The following is a 19,430-nucleotide window of genomic DNA, read 5'->3' as shown; positions in this document are numbered from 1 at the left end:
ATGTAAAGAATTGGTATTCTAGTTTTGTTCTGTATACTAAGAACAGACTTAAATGCTAACATCAAATAAATCAAGTAGAGTATGCTGGGATCAAGGAGTGCAGATTGTGATTTTTGGGAGTAGAGGCCATCAAAACTTGTCTGTAGCATCCCAGCTCCGCAGTCAGAAACTCAGGAGTATAATCTCACTTACCTATGTTTAAAAAAATAAAATAAAATATTTAAGTGGCCAGAATCCAGGAACAGAATAGAAGTGTGGAATTGTTTCCATAAATCAGACTTAGGTTGTGGTCACTTAAGAGTCAAGTACAAAGTCTCTCGAAGGTCTGTGATGTGGTTAAGGTAATAATAAAATCTTTCCACTGATGAGAGCTAACGCCTCTTTGATGTCCCATGAGTCCTTTGTCTGACCTTCTGATTCATTGCTGGCTCCCTTCCCAGCCACTTGGAAAGTGTGTCCATTTCCTGTCTCTGTCATCCCCAGCTCTGAGCCACTGACTCTTCAGAATCGATGTGTCGCAGCCATCAGTGAGCTTTGCAGCTAGGCCAAAATCTATTTTCTGATTTGAAATTAATTCCAAATTGATATCTCGTCTTGTCACAAAGTTTTATAACACCACTGCCCTTTTCTACCTCTCTAGAAACAACTCAAATGCTAAGTATGAGTCCCGTGCAAGCACAGTGCTGCAGTCTACCCAGTGTACAGCAGCACGCACAGCGTTCACGTTAGCTGGTGACAATAAAAAAATAAAAATTAAAAAAAAAAACCTCAGTGTAAAGTCTTTGTAAAGCAAAGGCAATGTAGGTGATAGAAAAGTTAAAAACCAAGGTAGGAAAATTCTAATCTAAATGAAGGAAAAGGGCCCAAATAAACAGAGAGGAAAGTCAGAAGAGAAACACACTTGTTCTGAGCCAGATAATGAAGGGGTAGTCTTCAGCTTCCTGGCTTTAGTGACAGACAGAAACTCCATCGAAGTCATTTTAAATTTTTTGGAAGTTTTCTTGGGTTTAAAAAGAAGAAGAAATACAAATGCTCTTTTGGTTTTAAAGCAGCACAGTTACCAGAGAATTGAAATTAATTGATTTTCTCAAAATAAAAAAGAGTTTACAACATAGAATAGGGTAGGTTGGGGATACAGCTCCATCGGAAGGGCACTTGCAAAGCATCTCTGAAGTCCTGGGTTCAATCCCCAGCACTGCAGAAATCAGGTAGTCCACACCTGCCATCCCAGAACTCGGGAAGTAGAGGCTGGAGAGTCAGAAGTTCACTGTCATGCTCAGCTCTCTGAGACTAGCCTGGCACATAAGAAACATTGTATCCAACAAAACCATAAAGAAAAAGTGGCTAATTCTGATCTTTAAAATACCACAAGAAGAGGAAAAGGGGTGCCGATAGCCAGCCTCCATGTGCTATTGCACGTGTTGGTTGTTAAATTGTATTCCCCAAAATGGTCATCTATTTCCTTTCCATTCCCAGCTGTTAAAAGCCCTCATTCAAAGTAGCCTAATGATTGTTTGGTGTGTATCACAGGCCACAGGTGACAGCCATAGACTGTAGAAGTTAAACTCGCTCCAGAGGTGCGAGGATGTGAAGGATGCTGATCATCACATTGCCTCTCTTTCTCTTTCTATAAGCCTTGCATATTGATGAACAACATCCAACAACTGCGGGTCCAGCTGGAAAAAATGTTTGAATCCATGGGTGGAAAAGAGGTGAGTGTGTGTCCACTCTTGTCTTTACCAAAGGACTCTTGGGTGGATGTTAGTAGCATTTTGCTTTGTTCTGGAAAGCATCTTACCTTTTGAATTGGTTTTTACCAAGGAACAGGAAGCAGCATTTGTTTGCTTGGTTGTTTGATTGTTTTTAATCTCTAAAATCCCATTAGCAATTACGGCAGTCACTATGACAGCATTTTAGTAAATGGAGGTCTATTCAGGGACAGGGAGAGAGCCAGCCGACTTGTTGTACAATTAAAATGTATGCATATAAACTAGTGATCAGTAGTATGACAAAGATTACATTTTATACTGTCATGTTGAAGTTGACGCTTGTTTTAGAATCTATGTTGTGGCAATAGTGCTATGTCGGTGCTTAATTTTTCACATCGTGAGAGCTGTGTCAAATGTGCTATCTGTGTGTTGTGTCTGTAATGTGTCGTGTCTCTATTCAACATCCGTGCCTTGCAATTCCACGAACAGAAGAAGGAAGGAGAGAGATTCTCCTATGAGGTTTGTGATAGCAAGCGTTACCGCTTCCCCTGGCTGTCCTTCTCACCCGCCATTTAAAGACCATTGCGTGACCCGTGCGCGCACGCACACGCGTGCACGTGCTCTCTCATTTGCTTCTTGAGATCAGACAAAGAGCAAGACATGAATTAGCTCGCTCCTGCCTCTTCCTGCTTGCCAAGGTCTTGTCTTTCCTTACAAACTGGTGTGCGGGGCGGGGGTGGGGGGGTAGGAGGGTGGGGGGATGAGGAACGGGGAAGTCATTAAAGGCGAGAGTCACTGGAACAGCTGGTCTTTCTGGACTCACCCTGCTTGCTGCCAACAGCATCAAGAATAAAACAAACCCTTAGGGCTGGCTCAGCAGTTAAAGGCACTGGCTGCTCTTCCAGAGGACCCAAGTTTGATCCCTAGTACCTACACATCAGCTACCATCTCTAACTCCAGTTCCAGGGGATCTGCTGCCCTCTCCTGGCCTTCTCAGGCACTGCATACACATGGCACTTCGATGCATGCAAGCACTCATACACAGAAAGTAAATATTTTTACAAGAGAAAACAGACCCAATGAAGTTATGTCTACAGTGTTTCTACTTCACTTACATCAGACTTTCTGTATAGTAATCCATGGGCCCATGCAGAAAGCTAGATTCAAAATGAAAGCAAATTTCCCTTTTATTTCCAAATGTCTGAGGCTAATGAGCCGCGTTTAGCACCAGCCTCTTCACATGAGATGAGTCTTTAAACCAAAGGAGAAATTCAGCTGCCCCCCCCCGGAAAAAATGAAGGTGCTACTTAACCCCCTAGAAATGGGAAGCACCAGGATCATGTGCAATGCTACAAAAAAAAAAATTTTTTTTTTTTTTAACATGAGTTCTTTCACTGGTAGTCTCAGATCAGCTTATGTGAAATAAGGCCTTGCTCCCTGCAGTGTGCTAATGCCTGCTCCAAGGTCTCGGGGCATCAATCTCATTTCTGGATTCTTCTGTTGAAATTAATGGGCATGACAGTTGGGGATCATCCCATAAGATTCCCTTTTCTAATTGTCCTGATGCTTCATGACATCCATTTAAATCTATTTAATAGTTTTGGTGATGAAGTCACTCATTTCTTGTGGGAAATCTCAGCCCAAAATTCAGTGAAATGGAAACACCAGGAATCACGTCAGAGTGAAATTATATATTGGCTGACCTATTTCTAGAAACTTCCCCCGTACCCTAACTATTTCTCTACCATTCTGTGCTTGGATTCTGATGCAGATAATATTTGCTGAAACGAGTCTAAGCAGACAAGACAGAACTGACAGACTAAAGGCCCATGGGGCCCATGGTTAAAGGAAGTTGTGTAGACCAAGTCAATCTCTTGCTAAGCACCCAACAGGGAGACTTGTTTACCAGGCAAAAGTGATTCTTACTGGTGGAGCAATTACCAATTTGAAAGGTGTAGGTTCTCATTATAAACTATGTTTATGTACAACTTCTTCCTTTATAATGCAAGACATGCCCATTTATTGAGCTCCTTATACATAACATACATGAAAAATGCAGTTGATTGAGTAAGGGAGATAAAACAAAGGCCTGGTTTCTATCTAATCTGTCAGATGAATCAACTCTTCCCTATATTCACCGTCCTTCTGTCCCTCTTTCTATCCAGTTTTCCCTTCTTTTTTAACCTGGCTTCCATTGATAAATAAAAGCTTTAAACTGAACCAATCAGAACTGGCATAGAGGTACATGAAGCCCAGAAATAAAACAAGACCCAAACCCAAGGCCAAGTGTAACACACAGATTTCTAGGATGGTTGTGCTTAATTAATATATAATCATATTAGAGTTGTAGGGTGACCCAAGTTATGAAGATGATCTGCAGATTCTTGCTGGTAGGGGCATCTGTGAAAGACAGTAATTTAAACAAGTGCCTTCACTTGGGGCTTTTATAGAAATCAAAAAGTATTTTATGGCTGTGGTAGCATATGGCTGAAATCCCAGAAATGGAGAAATGGAAGCAGGAGGGTGAGAAGTTAGCTGTTGTCCTTGGCCACATAGTGAGGTCAAGGCTACTTGGGATATGTGAGACCCTGTACCACCCCCAAAGTTATCCAAAGGGAGAAGAAAAAGAGGTAACATTATACAGTATAACCAGGAGCCACCTTTCGCTATAAGACATATATGCAGTACTTGATGCAGGCATATTCAACAGCCTTTGAAAGTTTTACCATGTGAGGTTAAGGACATGCTCAGTGGATAAGACCATTGGCTATGCAAGCATGAGGACCTGAATTCAATTTCCCAGAATGCATGCAAATATCGAGGCATGGTCACATTCACAAGTGCACACCAGTAACATCAATGCTCTAAGGGGCAGAGACAGGAGGATCTCTGTGGTTTGCTGACCACCAGCCTAGCTCCAGGTTCAGTAAGAGACCCTGAATCCAGGGAATAAATGAGAGAGTCACAGAGTAGGATACCCATTACTTTTGTCTGGCCTTCACATGTATGAATAAGCATGTATGCATGCACTAAGTTTGAACATGTGTACATATATCATACATATGCAGCACACATACACACACACATAGTTTTTTGAATCATAAATAACTTCTTCCAAGCAAACTAATGTTGGTTGCCAATTTCTTATCCCCATGAAGCTACTATAGGGAATCTTAACTAATACCAGGGGCACTCTCCATTCCAGGCCAGTTCCTCCTCTCTCGGGAGTTTGTTACATGGGCCCCACTATGCCGGGGTGTGCACTTCTCTCTACAAAAGTCAAATTAGCAAATGACAGTTTGATCATTTGCTCAGAGTAGCCTTAAATGCTATGTGTTTGTTAGCTGGGCTCTCCCCACAGGTTGCTTGCCTCTAGCACTGTCTGCAGCTGGCCGCAGCTGGCCGCTTGCAAGCATGACTGCATGGTGCTGCTCTGACTGCCAGGACAGCTCTTCCCTCACAGGCAACCTCTTTCCTCTGGACACAGAAGTGTTTCACACCTGCATTTTGGTTTTGTGCTCTTTACTTGTGAAACAGCCATCGTCTGCATGGGGTCCAGATGGAAACATTGCCAGTAAGCCTGAGGGAATCGCTGTAGTGACTAATAGGAAATATACAGCCTATATTATAATCTGACTTTGAGACAAAAGTTAACCATTTACCCCACCATCACTATACCGTGTCATGTGGCACCCTCGTGTACCACAATAAAAGCATCATGGGAATGCCATTCACTAGAGAATGATAGTCTGGTTATTTTGCAATAGGTAGAATAACTCAAAATGAAAATGTTGTAGCCTATACTAGTTTGCCTCTTTTGAATATAACTCCACGTGTGTCTATTGCAACTTCTTTGTATTGATTTCCTAACAGGAGCATATTGTTACAGCTCTTGGAAGTCACTTACAAATCTTCCTTTGATTAGCAATTTAATTTGCATAAGTATATGAAAAAGAAAATTAAATTATCAGAACTTTAATTTCTTTGCAGGGAGTCATGATATAGTGGTTTGGATACTCCATGAATGTTACATAAGTTGATTTAGGGGAATCCCAACTGTGCCATGTGAGCAGACGATCTGCACTGTGGTGCAACCATTTGAAATGGTGGCACCTCTGGTTACTCGTCGGCTTGATGCATATTGACAGTACTCCGAACTCTAAGAGTTACTCCTTATTGAGATATTTACAGGAAAAGAAAGCTGCTATTTTTTTTGATTTTTAATATTTTTATTACATATTTTCCTCAATTACATTTCCAATGCTATCCCAAAAGTCCCCCATAGCGCCCCCCACTTCCCTACCCACCCATTCCCATTCTTTTGGCCCTGGCATTCCCCTATATTGGGGCATATAAAGTTTGCAAGTCCAATGGGCCTCTCTTTCCATTGATGGCCGACTAGGCCATCTTTCGATACATATGCAGCTAGAGACAAGAGCTCCGGGGTTCTGGTTAGTACATCATGTTGTTCCAACAATAGGGTTGCAGATCCCTTTAGCTCCTTGGGTACTTTCTCTAGCTTCTCCATTGGGAGTCCTGTGATACATCCAATAGCTGACTGTGAACATCCACTCCTGTGTTTGCTAGGCCCCGGCATCGTCTCACAAGAGACAGCTATATTTGNGTCCTTTCAGCAAAATCTTGCTAGTGTATGCAATGGTGTCAGCGTTTAGAAGCTGATTATGGGATGGATCCCTGGATACGGCAGTCTCTAAATGGTCTATCCTTTCATCACAGCTACGAACTTTGTCTCTGTAACTCCTTCCCTGGGTGTTTTGTTCCCAATTCTAAGAAGGTGCACAGTGTCCACACTTTGGTCTTCATTCTTCTTGAGTTTCATGCGTTTAGCAAATTGTATCTTATATCTTGGGTATCCTAAGTTTTGGGCTAATATCCACTTATCAGTGAATACATATTGTGTGAGTTCTTTTGTGATTGTGTTACTTCACTCAAGATGATGCCCTCCAGGTCCATCCATTTGGCTAGGAATTTCATAAATTCATTCTTTTTAATAGCTGAGTAGTACTCCATTGTGTAAATGTACCATAATTTCTGTATCCATTCCTCTGTTGAGGGACATCTGGGTTCTTTCCAGCTTCTGGCTATTATAAATAGGGCTGCTATGAACATAGTGGAGCATGTGTCCTTTTTACCGGTTGGGACATCTTCTGGATATATGCCCTGCTTGTGGACGTTGTACATCGTGGTGCGCACTAGGCTCCGCACCACGATGTACAACGTCCACAAGCAGCCACCAACAATGGAGGAGTGTTCCTCTTTCTCCACATCCTCGCCAGCATCTGCTGTCACCTGAATTTTTGATCTTAGCCAAAGAAAGCTGCTATTAAGCTGCCTTCCCGTCCTACCTACTATAAATCAGGCCCAGTTGGTGCCATGGTAACATGGTTTTTATTGACATGTCTCAAGTATAACTGAGTTTTCTGAGTCAAGTCACAGTGGGGATTTGACTGTAAGAGTACGTTTTGTTTGTACAAAATAGAGCCAAGGAATCCGTAGCATATCCCACTGTCCGTTTCGGCGAGCAGCTTCATTCTTGTGTTTCAATCATGTGCATCTGTATTATTCTGAATCTTTTAGCGCTGAGCTAGCATTTGGCTGCGCCGGAGTGTGACATACAACTCACTGAAGTTCTTCTTCCCCAAGCCTATTCACCACACAGACTTAGGGAGCAGCTCCAGGTCAGAGAGGGAAGCAGGGAACCCAGGGTGAGGCTCACTGTTTAAAGACAGGAGGTCTCCATGTTAGCAGTCACTAAACTTCAGCATGCACCCTGGCTTTGGGGTGAGACTCTGAAGATATACCGCTGAACTCCAGCCACGGATTTGGATCTGCAGGTAACAGGCAGGACTGTGTGATTCGAGTAGAAAACAAATTCCCAGATGGTAATACTGATGGCACTGGCCTTGGGCCTCGGCATCACTGCTCTGTCTTGGTAAACTAGAAAGAGTGTGATTAAAAACATCTCAGGGCCTGGAGAGATGTCTCCACAGTGAAGAACACTGACTGCTCTTCCAGAAGATCCATCTTCAGTCTCCAGCACCAACATGGTGGCTCACAACTGCCTAGAACTCTAGTTCCAGGGGATCCAATGATCTCTCTAGCTTTCATAGATACCAGGCACATACATGGTAAATACACACACATGCATACAAATACTCACAGACATAAACCTAAGTTAAATCTCCTTTTTTTTTAATGGAAAAGATAACAAATCAAAATGCCTTTATCTTATCATTGGACCACCCTCAACCATCACACTTCCTGTTTTCTGAATCTTGATTTAACATGATTGGATGAAATTTGGGACAATATACAATAGTACAGTCAAGTTCTAGTAGTTAATATAATAGTCCTAAAATATAGCTAACTATTTTGCAGTCATATGCAAAACTTCATCATTTCCTTAAAATATTACATAGACTTTTCATTGTTTTATGCATTGTTTTGCTTAGTAGTATTTACATTATTTTAATTTGTAATTAAGATGATAAGCATATATTCAAGTCTCCAGATGATATGATTGATCTTGGCTCCTGAATATAAGTAGAAATATCATTTAGTAATAAATTAATGAGGATCAATATCCTGTTTTTATCATTTTTCAGCAACTACCAAATAAATTTTAGAATAAATTGAATTATAAAACATATATTAGGCAGCTCAATAATAAAGCAGACAATTCAATTAATTATAACTTACTTTCCGTTCTAAAATTGTCTCCCAAAGCAATTTCAAGTATTTGTAAATTAAAAAGTTTAATTATCCATTGTGTCTACTCAGAGTTATTGTACCTGCAGGAGGGCAGGAAATGGGGTAGAAAATAAAAGCATTTTTCATTGTCTTCGGCCTCAAGGAGTTTGCAAAGAACCAACACTCATAAAACAGCTACTAAGAGCCAGGCTACCTTTCAGCACCTAGAACAGCAGTTCTCAACCTATGTGTCATGACCTTCTGAGGGTCCTGTATCAAATATTCTGCATACCAGATATTTACACTATGATGAATAACAGTAACAACATTACAATTATGAAGTAGCCACAAAATAATTTTATAGTTGGGTGTCACCACAACATGAGAAACTGTTAAAGGGTCTCAGCATTAAGAATGCTGAGAACCACACACTCAGAAGCTAGAAGCTAGGCATCTATGCTACCTGGACCACTCTCAGCATCTCTCCCCATCTCTGCACCTCAGGCTTGACCCATCTATCACATGATTCAAAGCACTGAAAACCATACTAGGCAGCTGAAATCTAACGAGTGCTAAGATAACTCTACTTTTTTAAATGTTGGGTTTATTCAGGAAGCCGCAATAATAAGAGACAAGGGTTCTGAGGGGAGATCACTTTCTAATCTTGGAAGCACCTTTCACAAGGCAAATTCAAATGCTGTATTTTATTCCACAGTAAACTCGAACTTCTAGCATCTCATTGTGTGGATATAACCCAAAGGTGAGACGGCATGCGGCTGAGGTCAGAAAATGCAACCAATTATTTTTAGTTTCATAGCACTAAACAAGAAATGAATGTCAGGCATTCTGGCCTTTGGTTTGCAGATGCTGCCTGGTTTCTGTCTCCTCCCAACCACCTCTGTGATTAGGGTTTTCAATTGGATTTAATAGAAAATTAAGAGAACAATGAGCTAGAAGAGCAATCTGATTGCCGTGATTTAACAAATACAGTTGAGTCCAAAGCAACTCCCACGTATAGTCAGGCTTAATGGCTAAACTTGCGAAAGTAAGGTAGCAAGGAGGTTCTGAGCCGAGACAAGGTTCTGAGCTGGCAGCCCATGTCAGAATGAGATGCAGGACCCAGACAGGTGCTGCTTGTTAACCTTGCTCCCCAGAATTTCTGACAATCTGCAGGGTCACCTACATAATGCCAGGATTCTTTTTAAACTAACATCTGTCTTAAGAGATACATACACCACAGCTATGAGGGATAGACACATAGCTCTCTTTTATCTTATAATTCTCCACAACAATTCACTCTTATTGTTTATAGCTGCCCTAACATACCATAAGCCAGTGTAACCAGCAGTAGAACTCTTAGCTTCTTGGAATCTATATTGTGTCTATTTTTTGGTCTATTCGACTAAGAAAAGCACAGCTTTCACTTTAAGCTAGTAGTTCTCAACCTGTGGATTTTGACCCTATTGGGGGGGGGTCAAATGACCCTTCCACATATCAGTTACATATCAGCTATCCTTCATATCAGGTATTATAATTCATAATAGTAGCAAAATTACAGTAATGAAGTAGCAATGAAAACAATTTTGTGATTGGGGGGTCACTACAGCAGGAGGAGCAGTATTAAAGGGTTGTCGCATTAGGAAGGTTGAGAACCACTGCCTTAAAGGAAATAAGAGATCGTTTATTCTAGAGCAAAGTTGAGTAACCCTGGTACAGGAACACAGATTTAGGTGGCCCTGGATTCCATGTTTTAACATGGAAGCAGTTTCATGAACTTCTGTAGTTTTACAGAATAAAGAAGGTCCTAAATCAAGGCAAGTTTAAAATACATTGGTGGGTACATCAGACAGACAGACATGGCAAAATGGGAGGTGGTTTTCTATAGGCCTCCAGTGATGACATTCTTAGCTTTCTGGTTGGTAAAATTCAGTGGTCTGCTAAGTTAATAGATTCCAAAATTTCTTAACTTTTAGTCACAAGATTTTAATTCTGACACAGAGGTAGAAAAAAAATGGCTACTCAGATGGTTAAAGCTAGCCCAGATATGGTGATCAGCCTCCAGATCTGCAGCACCCCAAACTCCCCACAACATCTGCAGCTCAGTTAATCAGTCTTTGAAGACACAAATCTTTTTTTCCAGGAATTTTTGTTGCTCATTGATACCTAATCAGTAGTTTTGTCAAAGCTGAAGACAATACCTAAGTCTAAACGTATTAGTTGATCTGACATACTGTCATGGCATCTAACTACATACACTGTCTAGTTATGCTGTGACTTTTTTGCCACTGAGCATCTTCAACTTTCTGAAACCACAGTGCAAGCTGTGAATTTACGCACAGTGACAGACACTTCTAGCTCAGCATCCATGTCCTTCCAGGTTGGATGAGGGATATGCAGTACTCTGCCTCTGCATGTGATCCTGAGAGTTCTTGAGGAGGGCCTCTCCAGAAAGGAATACAAATACTACTGAAAACAGAGTAGCAGCATCAGAGCTGTAGCACTCGTGATTAATTATTTACAGTACAAACCAGATACTCTATTTCAGACAGCGCACCACTTTCTGATGGGATGTCACCACTTGCAAGGATATTGCTCTAACGCCAGGTTCTCCATGGAATGTTCACAGATTTCCCAGTTTTATTTTAGGTTGAACCAGGCCTCAGGGAGTGAATAGGCTCTGAAAACTGGAACTGTTGGAGAGAATCAGCCTTTCTAAAACAAAGAACCGGAGCCAGAAAAGACTGTGAGAAGTTGCTGGAAGCCCTTCCCCACTGAAAGTCACCTCGAGGGATCAGAAAATGCTAAATCAAATGAGTTTATTAGATCAACCATTATTTGTCATTTATTATTATTATTATTATTTATTAGGAACAGCCATTGAGGGAGGATGGAAAGAAAATGAGAAAAATACTAAGTCAAGACTTCAAAAGGATAAGTGATTCAGAGGCATGGTTGGGCATATCTTGGTATCATATCCAAGGGTAAATGGAGGAAGAATATAAAAGTCAAACATGACATCTGCATTTTACCAAATCAGAGAAAACAAGAAGAGAAATAAATTAAGCCAGAAAGATAACAACCTCCATGTTTATACACTTTGATGGAGGTTCAATTGGATCCTCAGAAGGAAAAATCTACTAGGCACCTAGGAAACTAGACAAGATGTCCAGGCTTGCTGTTTAGAGAATGCAAAGAAGAGAATTAGGAGGTTGTTCATGTAGGAGTGAAAGTTGGGGCTGTAGACCTGAACAGGTGCTCAGGGAAAAGTAAAATGAGGAACAGAAAGGGAGATGGAAGGCCATTAATATTTAAAGAGAATGTAGAGGACTTACAGTCAACAGGAAGAAGGACAAGCCATGCAAAACTAGACAAGCAAGGAAGGAAGGGCTTGAGAGAGAAACAGCAGGATGAACAGAGCGGGATAAATAAGGTCAGCAGGCTTGGCAGTGAAGGGATCGTGGTGACCTGTATTGTGCACTGCAGTGGGGTGTCCAGAGCAGAAGCCAGGCTGCAGTGGACCAATAGATGTTTCAAAGGTGCAGACAGATATAGAGAACAGGTTCAGGCTTGTGTTGCAAGTCCAGTGGTGAAGGAAAGGGAGAAAGCAGCCAGATGTTGGTGAAAAGGTTAGTCCCAATATATTTGACTTTTCTTCCATTATTCTGCTTTTTTGTTTGTACATGAATATTATCAGCATATGTTCATAGAGCAGGAAATTCAGATTAATAATGGACTGATTCAATAGAAGTGAGAAGAGTGGTTAAAGGCCCAGAGGGAGGGAGGAAGTCCTCAACAGAACAGAGGGCTTATAAGATACGATGCTTCAGTTTTCATAGAAATGGTGATAGACCTTGCATAGTAAAAGATTTAAATAAAAATGTCAGAGGATCTAATGCAAAAATAGTGAACGGATAAATGTAGATATATTAAAGGATTTGATGCAAAAAGTATTAAGGGTTCTAATTTTAAAATATTGAAGCATTTAAACACTACACAAATATATCTTGGCCTCATTTTCTTTTTCTTTTCTTTTCTTTTCTTTTCTTTTTTTTTTTTTTTTTTTTTGAAATCTGTCTGGTGGTTCCTCACAAAATTGGGCATAGTACTACCTGAGGACCCAGCTATACCAATCCTGGGCATATACCCAGAAGATGTTCCAACATGTAATAAGGACACACGCATGCTCCACTATGTTCATAGCAGCCTTATTTATAATAGCCAGAAGCTGGAAACAACCTAGATGTCCCTCAACAGAGGAATGGATACAGAAAATGTGATCTACACATCTACACATTGGACTCATTTTCTAAGGAGATGATGGGCAGGCCACATGGCCTTCCCTCCTCGGCTGTAGTTCTATGGATGGGTAGTGGACACACTGTAACACGGAGGCAGGGCTCTGAGCACAAAGCAGGGAGCCCTACAGGCTGCGGAAAAGGAAGGCAAGGGCAGCAATCGGGTATGAGGTAAATGGCACATGAAAGACCTGGAGCTCCTCCATGGCATCTATTTTACAGGTGACTTTAACGAGATACCAGACACATTTAAAAGTCCCTCTGCAGCCTACAGGCAGTCACTGCAGCAAGACCTTCATGATCTGTTAAACTGCCAATGCTTTTAAGAGGGTTAAAGAACATATATTCTGATTAGGTCCACACAGAGAGAGTGGGTGCTAGAAAAAGGAGCAGAAATGCATGCAGAGTTGATATGGTAAGTGAATTCTGAGCCAGTGTCAGAGTATAATTTGACACAGTCTGGCAAGTAGTCAGGTATTTGAAATCAAGAGTAACTTGATAAGTCAGAATAGGTTGTTGCTAATGAATAAAAGATTTTATTTCAAAAGTAAAAGTATATCATTAACAGAAAATGTACCTATGGAGAACCATATTGGCCATCAGGATAACTTCTGTGGGGAAACTTGTTGGCTTTGTGCATCATCTCCAGTCACCTTTTCATATATTTAGAACATGCAAGTCTTACAGGACTCTGGGAAAGATGCATTGGCTTGCATAGAAAGCCAAAGTCTATAGAAAAGACAATAGAAGAGTTTTGAATACAAAATAAGAGACAAGGGCACAGTTAGTGCACATGCCATGCTGCTGCCTGCCTCTGGTGGCATGCTTGAGGAAGGTTTGTGAAATGACGTGAGAAATTATTTATACTTTAAAGGAAAAGCATTCAGTCAGATGTGGTGTGCATGGGTTTAATCCCAGGACTTGGGAAGTAGAGACAAGAGGATCTCTGTGAGTTCAAGCCTGTTCAGGTCTACAAGACAAGTTTTAGGACAGCCAGAGCTATGTAAAGAGACCCTGTCTCAGAAACAAACAAACAAAGGGAAGGAAAGGGGAAGAGGTAAGGAGAGGGAGTAGGAGGAAGGGGAAAGGGAGGGAAGAGGGAGAGGGGAGAGGAAGGGAAGAGGGAGAGGGGAGAGGGAAGAAAAAGGGAGAGGGGAGAGGGAGGGAAGAGGGAGAGGGAGGGAAGAGGAGAGGCAAGGCAAGGCAAGGTGAGGTGAGGCAAACAGAGACTATGGGAACGAATGTAAATAAACACTTGCCTACTAAAAATCTTTTTTGTAAGACTTTTTTAAAAAACATACATCAAACATATCTTCTGTATTCACGCCTCTCACACAGGTGCATGTTCAGACACACACACGCACATGCACATACACACACCATTCTTGCTAACCATTTCTTAGTTTTAAAAAACACCCTTGGAGTATTGCAGATTATCTTGTTCCAGGGAATATTCTTGTATACTCCAGGACCACGTCTTTGGATAAGATCCTAGGAGTTTCTGTTACTAGCAGATCTCGCACTTATTTCATATACTTCCTAGGTCTTTGGCTTATATGTCATGAATTTATTTGTTTTCCTTCAAGAAGTTGGCTCCATCCCAACCTCTTTTCATTAGAGGACCAATTTGTCAAAGAACTACACACACTAATGAGAGGAAATATAATTTCTGAAGGCTCAAAGGAAGGAATATTGACATTTCAATTTCAGAGACTGTGACACACTACCCTTTACATGAATTTATCTCTGCTTGATAGTATACATATGTTAGAAAGTCTTGTTTTATTTATAATTCAACTATACTTTTAATTTGTAAAAACACAACCAATGGGATAAACTTCTCAAGATGGTAAATTCCATGTTGATCTTTTACTGTCATTACAAAAAATGAATTAAAAAAAAATAAGTAAAGTGCATATCTTTGAACCTGACTCTGGGTTGTACCCAGAGAGAAGAGTCAGACCAGTATTCTCCAAAGAAACCCAAGGGCTTAGGGGATCTGCATGTCCTACTACTTAAAATTCTACAGTTAGAAAATGTACTAAAAAAAACTCCCAGGAAGAACTTTGGGCTTGGTAGCCATCATCCTGAAGTCTAGAATGCAAAGTGCTCCAAATTTTAAGGTGTCTTCAGTGTTCTCTGGGTTCTCAAAAGTTTTACAGTTTGAACTGTCTCAGATTTCAGGGTTTAAATAACGATTGTGAAGTGAGCAAACTCTAGGCAAAGACTTCAAAATCAGAAAAATTCTGAAATCTGAAAGACTCTGGTCCCTGGCATTTTAGATTTGAGATACTCAGCCTGTTCTCAAAAGTTATTTTTTTTAATTGAGTGTTATTTTAACATACTATTTATTTATGGTTATATTAGACACTGAAATATATTTTGAATCAAAGCATATTTTCAATTAGTGTATATAATTATATAGTGTATATAATTAGTGTATTGGATTTTGCAAATCACAAAATTATCATGTTCTGGGGAGTAATCTTGTTGTGCTTTCTGTCCCATCACTGAAAACAAGAAAAGCTTTGCCCTCTCGCTCCTACCTCATTCAGCATGTTATGTGAATCGATCAGCATTCTCTCCCATGAGAATCCTTAATGCTTTCCTCAGTTTCCTAAGCCTTTGCATTATAAAGACGAGAGAGAGAGAGAGAGAGAGAGAGAGAGAGAGAGAGAGACTGTCGAGTCTGTCTTTATTGTTGTAGACTTGCCGTATTCCACATGCAACACTTCTCAGAGGAACAGACGGGAGCTTCTTTCTTAAAACTCCCAAGTGATGTTGTTTATGGTCTCTCTGCAGCTAGACCCTGAAGCTAGCACTATTCTGAAAGAACTTCAAATCAAACTCAACGGGGTTCTGGATGCACTCAGCATCACTTATGGAGAAAGGTAAGCGGCCTAATTAGCTGTCTGACTACATCAGGTTTCAATTGTAATTATCACTCTCTTTGCTTCAAGACCTGGTCTAAGCATCATCTCCTCTGAAAAGCCTTTCGTGACTCCAGGATCCAAGAGTGATGTCTTACTGGAAGATGTCTGTACAACCTTCACTTTGGTGGTACTCACAACACCTGTCTCTAGACTTTGATGTTTACTTCTCTCTCTTTTCTCTAAAGGCAGAAATCTTAGCTCATAACCACTTGCAATGCCAGGGTGGACTAGAGAGCAGAGGGTTCTGGAGAGAATAGAGAGAGGGAGGGAGAAGCAAAATTTACATAAAAAGCATCCATGCTTAAAGTGCATGAGAAGCACTGTGCTTGTGTTTCAGAAGGGCGATACCCAGCTCTGTACGGGATCCCATCAGCATGACTTAGGAATCATGACCAAACTACCTCACGAGCAAGAGTTTAGAGACTTTGGGCATCTATGTTTTTAAGTCAACTTACCTCAGCTCTGATATGTTTCTAAAGAACAAGTGACCTGATAACGAACTTTATTCTGTCCCAGTATGAGAGCACAATCATTTCACTACCAATTATTAAAACAGGTGTAAATAAAATATATCTTTGAAGAGGTTCATTACTTCAATAAATGTTTGCTTATCAATTTAAATTTTGTGCTCGGTTTCCCAGTGTGGCTATAAAATTATCTTTATGGCAAAAGCTACTTGTTGAACACTTCTCATCTCCTATTTGGTTCTAAAATGATAAATGATGTGTAAACATTTAATGATAACTAAGGCCATACTTTATGAGAAAGACCAAATGGACTCTGGAAGCACTGTGTTTTCTCAGATAGCAGAATGAAGCACAGTAGTGCCCTAGACTTAGAATCCTTTTGATTGTCAGAGGTGCGGTCTCAGTTCCTCTAAGCTGGGTAGTGTGGTCTTGCTGGAGCCTAACTTCTCAGGTCAGACACAGACCACCCTATATGGAGCTTAGGACACCTGTCCTCCCTCTGCTCTGCACTAAGCTTAGTATCTTACCTCTGTGCCTCTGTGCTGTGTTGCTAGGATCTTCATGAGACTGCTGACTCAGCCTGACTGTTAATCAGCAAGATGGAGGCTCTCTCTACCTTGGATTTGAATGGCAGGACTTGTTTCAGAGATGTGGGGTTTGATTGCCCTGGCATGAGGTGACAGTAATGGGGCTTTGGTTCAGCCCTCTTGGGCTGGCCTCCATTCTAGTTGTGAATTGATGTGTTAACCAAACAAAAATGTTAAAGAACGAAAGGGGGGGTGGGAAAGAAATTGCCTTCAGTTACAAAAGGCAGCAAGAAATTCTTTAGCGATTTTAGGGGAAGGAAAGCAGAGTCTAATACAGTGAGGCCTGCTCATAACTTTTTGGGAAGTAAGATGGCTAAACAGAGCAGAAACTACTTCTGCAAACTGTCTAACTCCTCTTGCTGAGAAAAATTTGAATTTGTGTTTTGTTTAAGAGAGAGAAAGACTGAATATATTAGCAAGATTTATCATCCTAATGATGTTCCAAAGACTAAATTATATATTCAGATTTGGAAAAAAATGAGACAAACTTTGGTTATAAAGGAAAGATTGCTGCTATCAGGGCTGTAGAAGTGCATTATTTTAACAGGGTTAAGTGTGAGGACAGTTTTATTAGAGTTAAAAAAACAAACAAACAAACAGGGAAGGTAAGCTGAAAATCCTAGCAGCTACCAGGAGAAGGAGGAGGGAGAGAGGAGGAGGAGGGAGAACAGAAGTCAGCCATGTGGTAAGAAGGGGGCTTTAGAGGAAGCATGAAGAAGCCCAAAACATCAAAGCCAAGACAGAATGAAGGAAGGGGAAGGCTGCTCTATGTAACTCAGCAAATAAGTAGACATGAACCTGAAGCTGCATTGCTGCAGCCCTGCAAGTGACTGTGCTGGGAAAATGTTGGGAAGGAAACTAAACAGGCAATTACTCTGCCTGTGTCCTTGGCATGGCTTAGAATGAGCCCACCTTCCTCAGGGCTGGTCTCACCTTCCTAGGGGTTGGTCTCACCTCCCTGGAGAGCAGTCCTTTACACCAAGTCTTTGGAATGTCAGATCTTTACCTAGGCTGGAGATTTTTTCTTTTGGCCAGAATGAAATCTTTTTTTTTTCTTCAGTGGGTCCTCATTGCTGCTGGATTAGGTGTGAATAATTCAAGGCTGTGTCCTAGGAACTCTTGGAGGGTAGGGGGGATTGTTTGGTTCCTTCGGTGCCCAAGAAGTCTTCTGTCATTAGTTACTGGTTCTACTTTTAGTTGAGCTTATCAATTATGTCTTTTTCAAACAAAAATGAATAGAAGAGAAGACTGACGCAGACACAGAATATCGTATATTTTATCCTACATTCCAAAAACTCTTAGATGCCCAGTACGCAATCCTTCATTATTTTTAAAATATCACAATAAATTGAGTTCAGCTAAGGTCATTTGTGTTCTTGAAATAAACAAGCCACCCATCATGCTTGCCTTGTAAGAAGAATAATTATTCTTTGCTGTTGCTATGATACGTCACACACAGGTGGGTGTGAAGTCCGGAGCAAGCAGCACGATCATGTCAAAGTCAATCTGGAGAACTGCAGGAGCCTGCTCCTCTCAGGAGCTGAGGCTGAAGCCTTACAAATAAGGGGAGAACTCACTCCAAAAGCCAACTGCATCTCATGGCATTAAAAAGTTTAGTCCGTTCTCAGTACCCTCGGATGTCAGGTTGGACTTTCAATAATGCCAGGATGAAGGCAAACCAGTCTGAAGCCTTTCACAGGCTCCCGACATGCTTCCAGATCGCCTGCCCCCTCCACAGACCAAGTGATTTCATGTCGGTGATGCATTAAAGATGGTCTAAAAGGTTCACATCTTGTGCCCCTTAAATTTCTGCTTGCACACACATTATTCACTTACTCTGGTTCATTCCATTTCTTTACTGGAACCATTGTTCCCCAAACTGGCTGGATTAGGTGTAAATATTTCAAGGCTGTCTCTTAGGAACTCTTGGGGGGTGGGAGTAGAGGACTGTTTGGTTCCTTGGGTGCCCAAGAAGGCTTCTGTCATTAGTTACTGGTTCTACGTTGAGTCGAGGTAGTCAATAATGTCTTTTTCAAACAAAAAGGAATAGAAGAAGAGAATAACTGGTAAGTGAACTCACCAAGAATGGAGACAGAAGGGTTTTCAGGTAAACTGTGCTTTGGTTTACTCTAGACTCATGCAAAAGTAGAATGCCTTTGTCCATCTATACCATGAACACTTCCTTCAGATGCTCCATCTCACATCCCTGCTGCTGATTAAGTTCACAGTCTACATCTACCCAGGAGCCTGCTTCTTCCCCATGGGAAACAGAGATTCAGTGTGCTTTGCTCAGTCCATCCCTTACCTCAGTATACAAGCTTGAGAATCAGAGCTAAAAAGGAAATTACTTTAGAGGTAGTTACAGCTAGAAGGCTCATTAACTGCCACTGTGGTCAGTCAATCATGTACACATTCCCAACACTGCTTGTATTCTATCATGATCTCAAGTATCTGTGACTATTCACATATTAAATATATTTTATATATGTTTACTACAAATACACATGCACCACAAAGATCCATGCCCGGCCTATTTCCTATTTCTTCCACCCTTCCTTGTAGATACCAAAGGCCAACAGCAGATCTAGTCACATCAAAGCTAATTGGTAAGGGTTTAAAACCAATTAAGGTGAGAGACTGAAAGAGGTTATTTCAATGTAATATAAACAGGTACTAAAGGAGCCACACCCATAGAGATCATGAACCAAATAAGATGTCAAGTATGGAA

At 41.0% G+C, this 19,430-nt stretch overlaps 1 protein-coding gene across 3 annotated transcripts in view; it reads left to right on the top strand.

Moving 5' to 3' along the window:
- Window positions 1–19,430, top strand: part of Unc13c (unc-13 homolog C) — a 463,067-nt gene that overhangs the window by 379,110 nt on the left and 64,527 nt on the right. For all 3 annotated transcript variants that reach the window (XM_021171690.2, XM_029481908.1, XM_029481909.1), the window contains 2 exons: window positions 1,635–1,712; window positions 15,518–15,606. In XM_021171690.2, the coding sequence (XP_021027349.1) occupies window positions 1,635–1,712; window positions 15,518–15,606 (167 nt within the window). The remainder of the gene's footprint in view (window positions 1–1,634; window positions 1,713–15,517; window positions 15,607–19,430) is intronic.

This window comes from Mus caroli, chromosome 9 (genome assembly GCF_900094665.2).
Source record: "Mus caroli chromosome 9, CAROLI_EIJ_v1.1, whole genome shotgun sequence".
NCBI lineage: Eukaryota > Metazoa > Chordata > Mammalia > Rodentia > Muridae > Mus > Mus caroli.
This window is presented reverse-complemented; position numbering and strand designations above follow the sequence as displayed.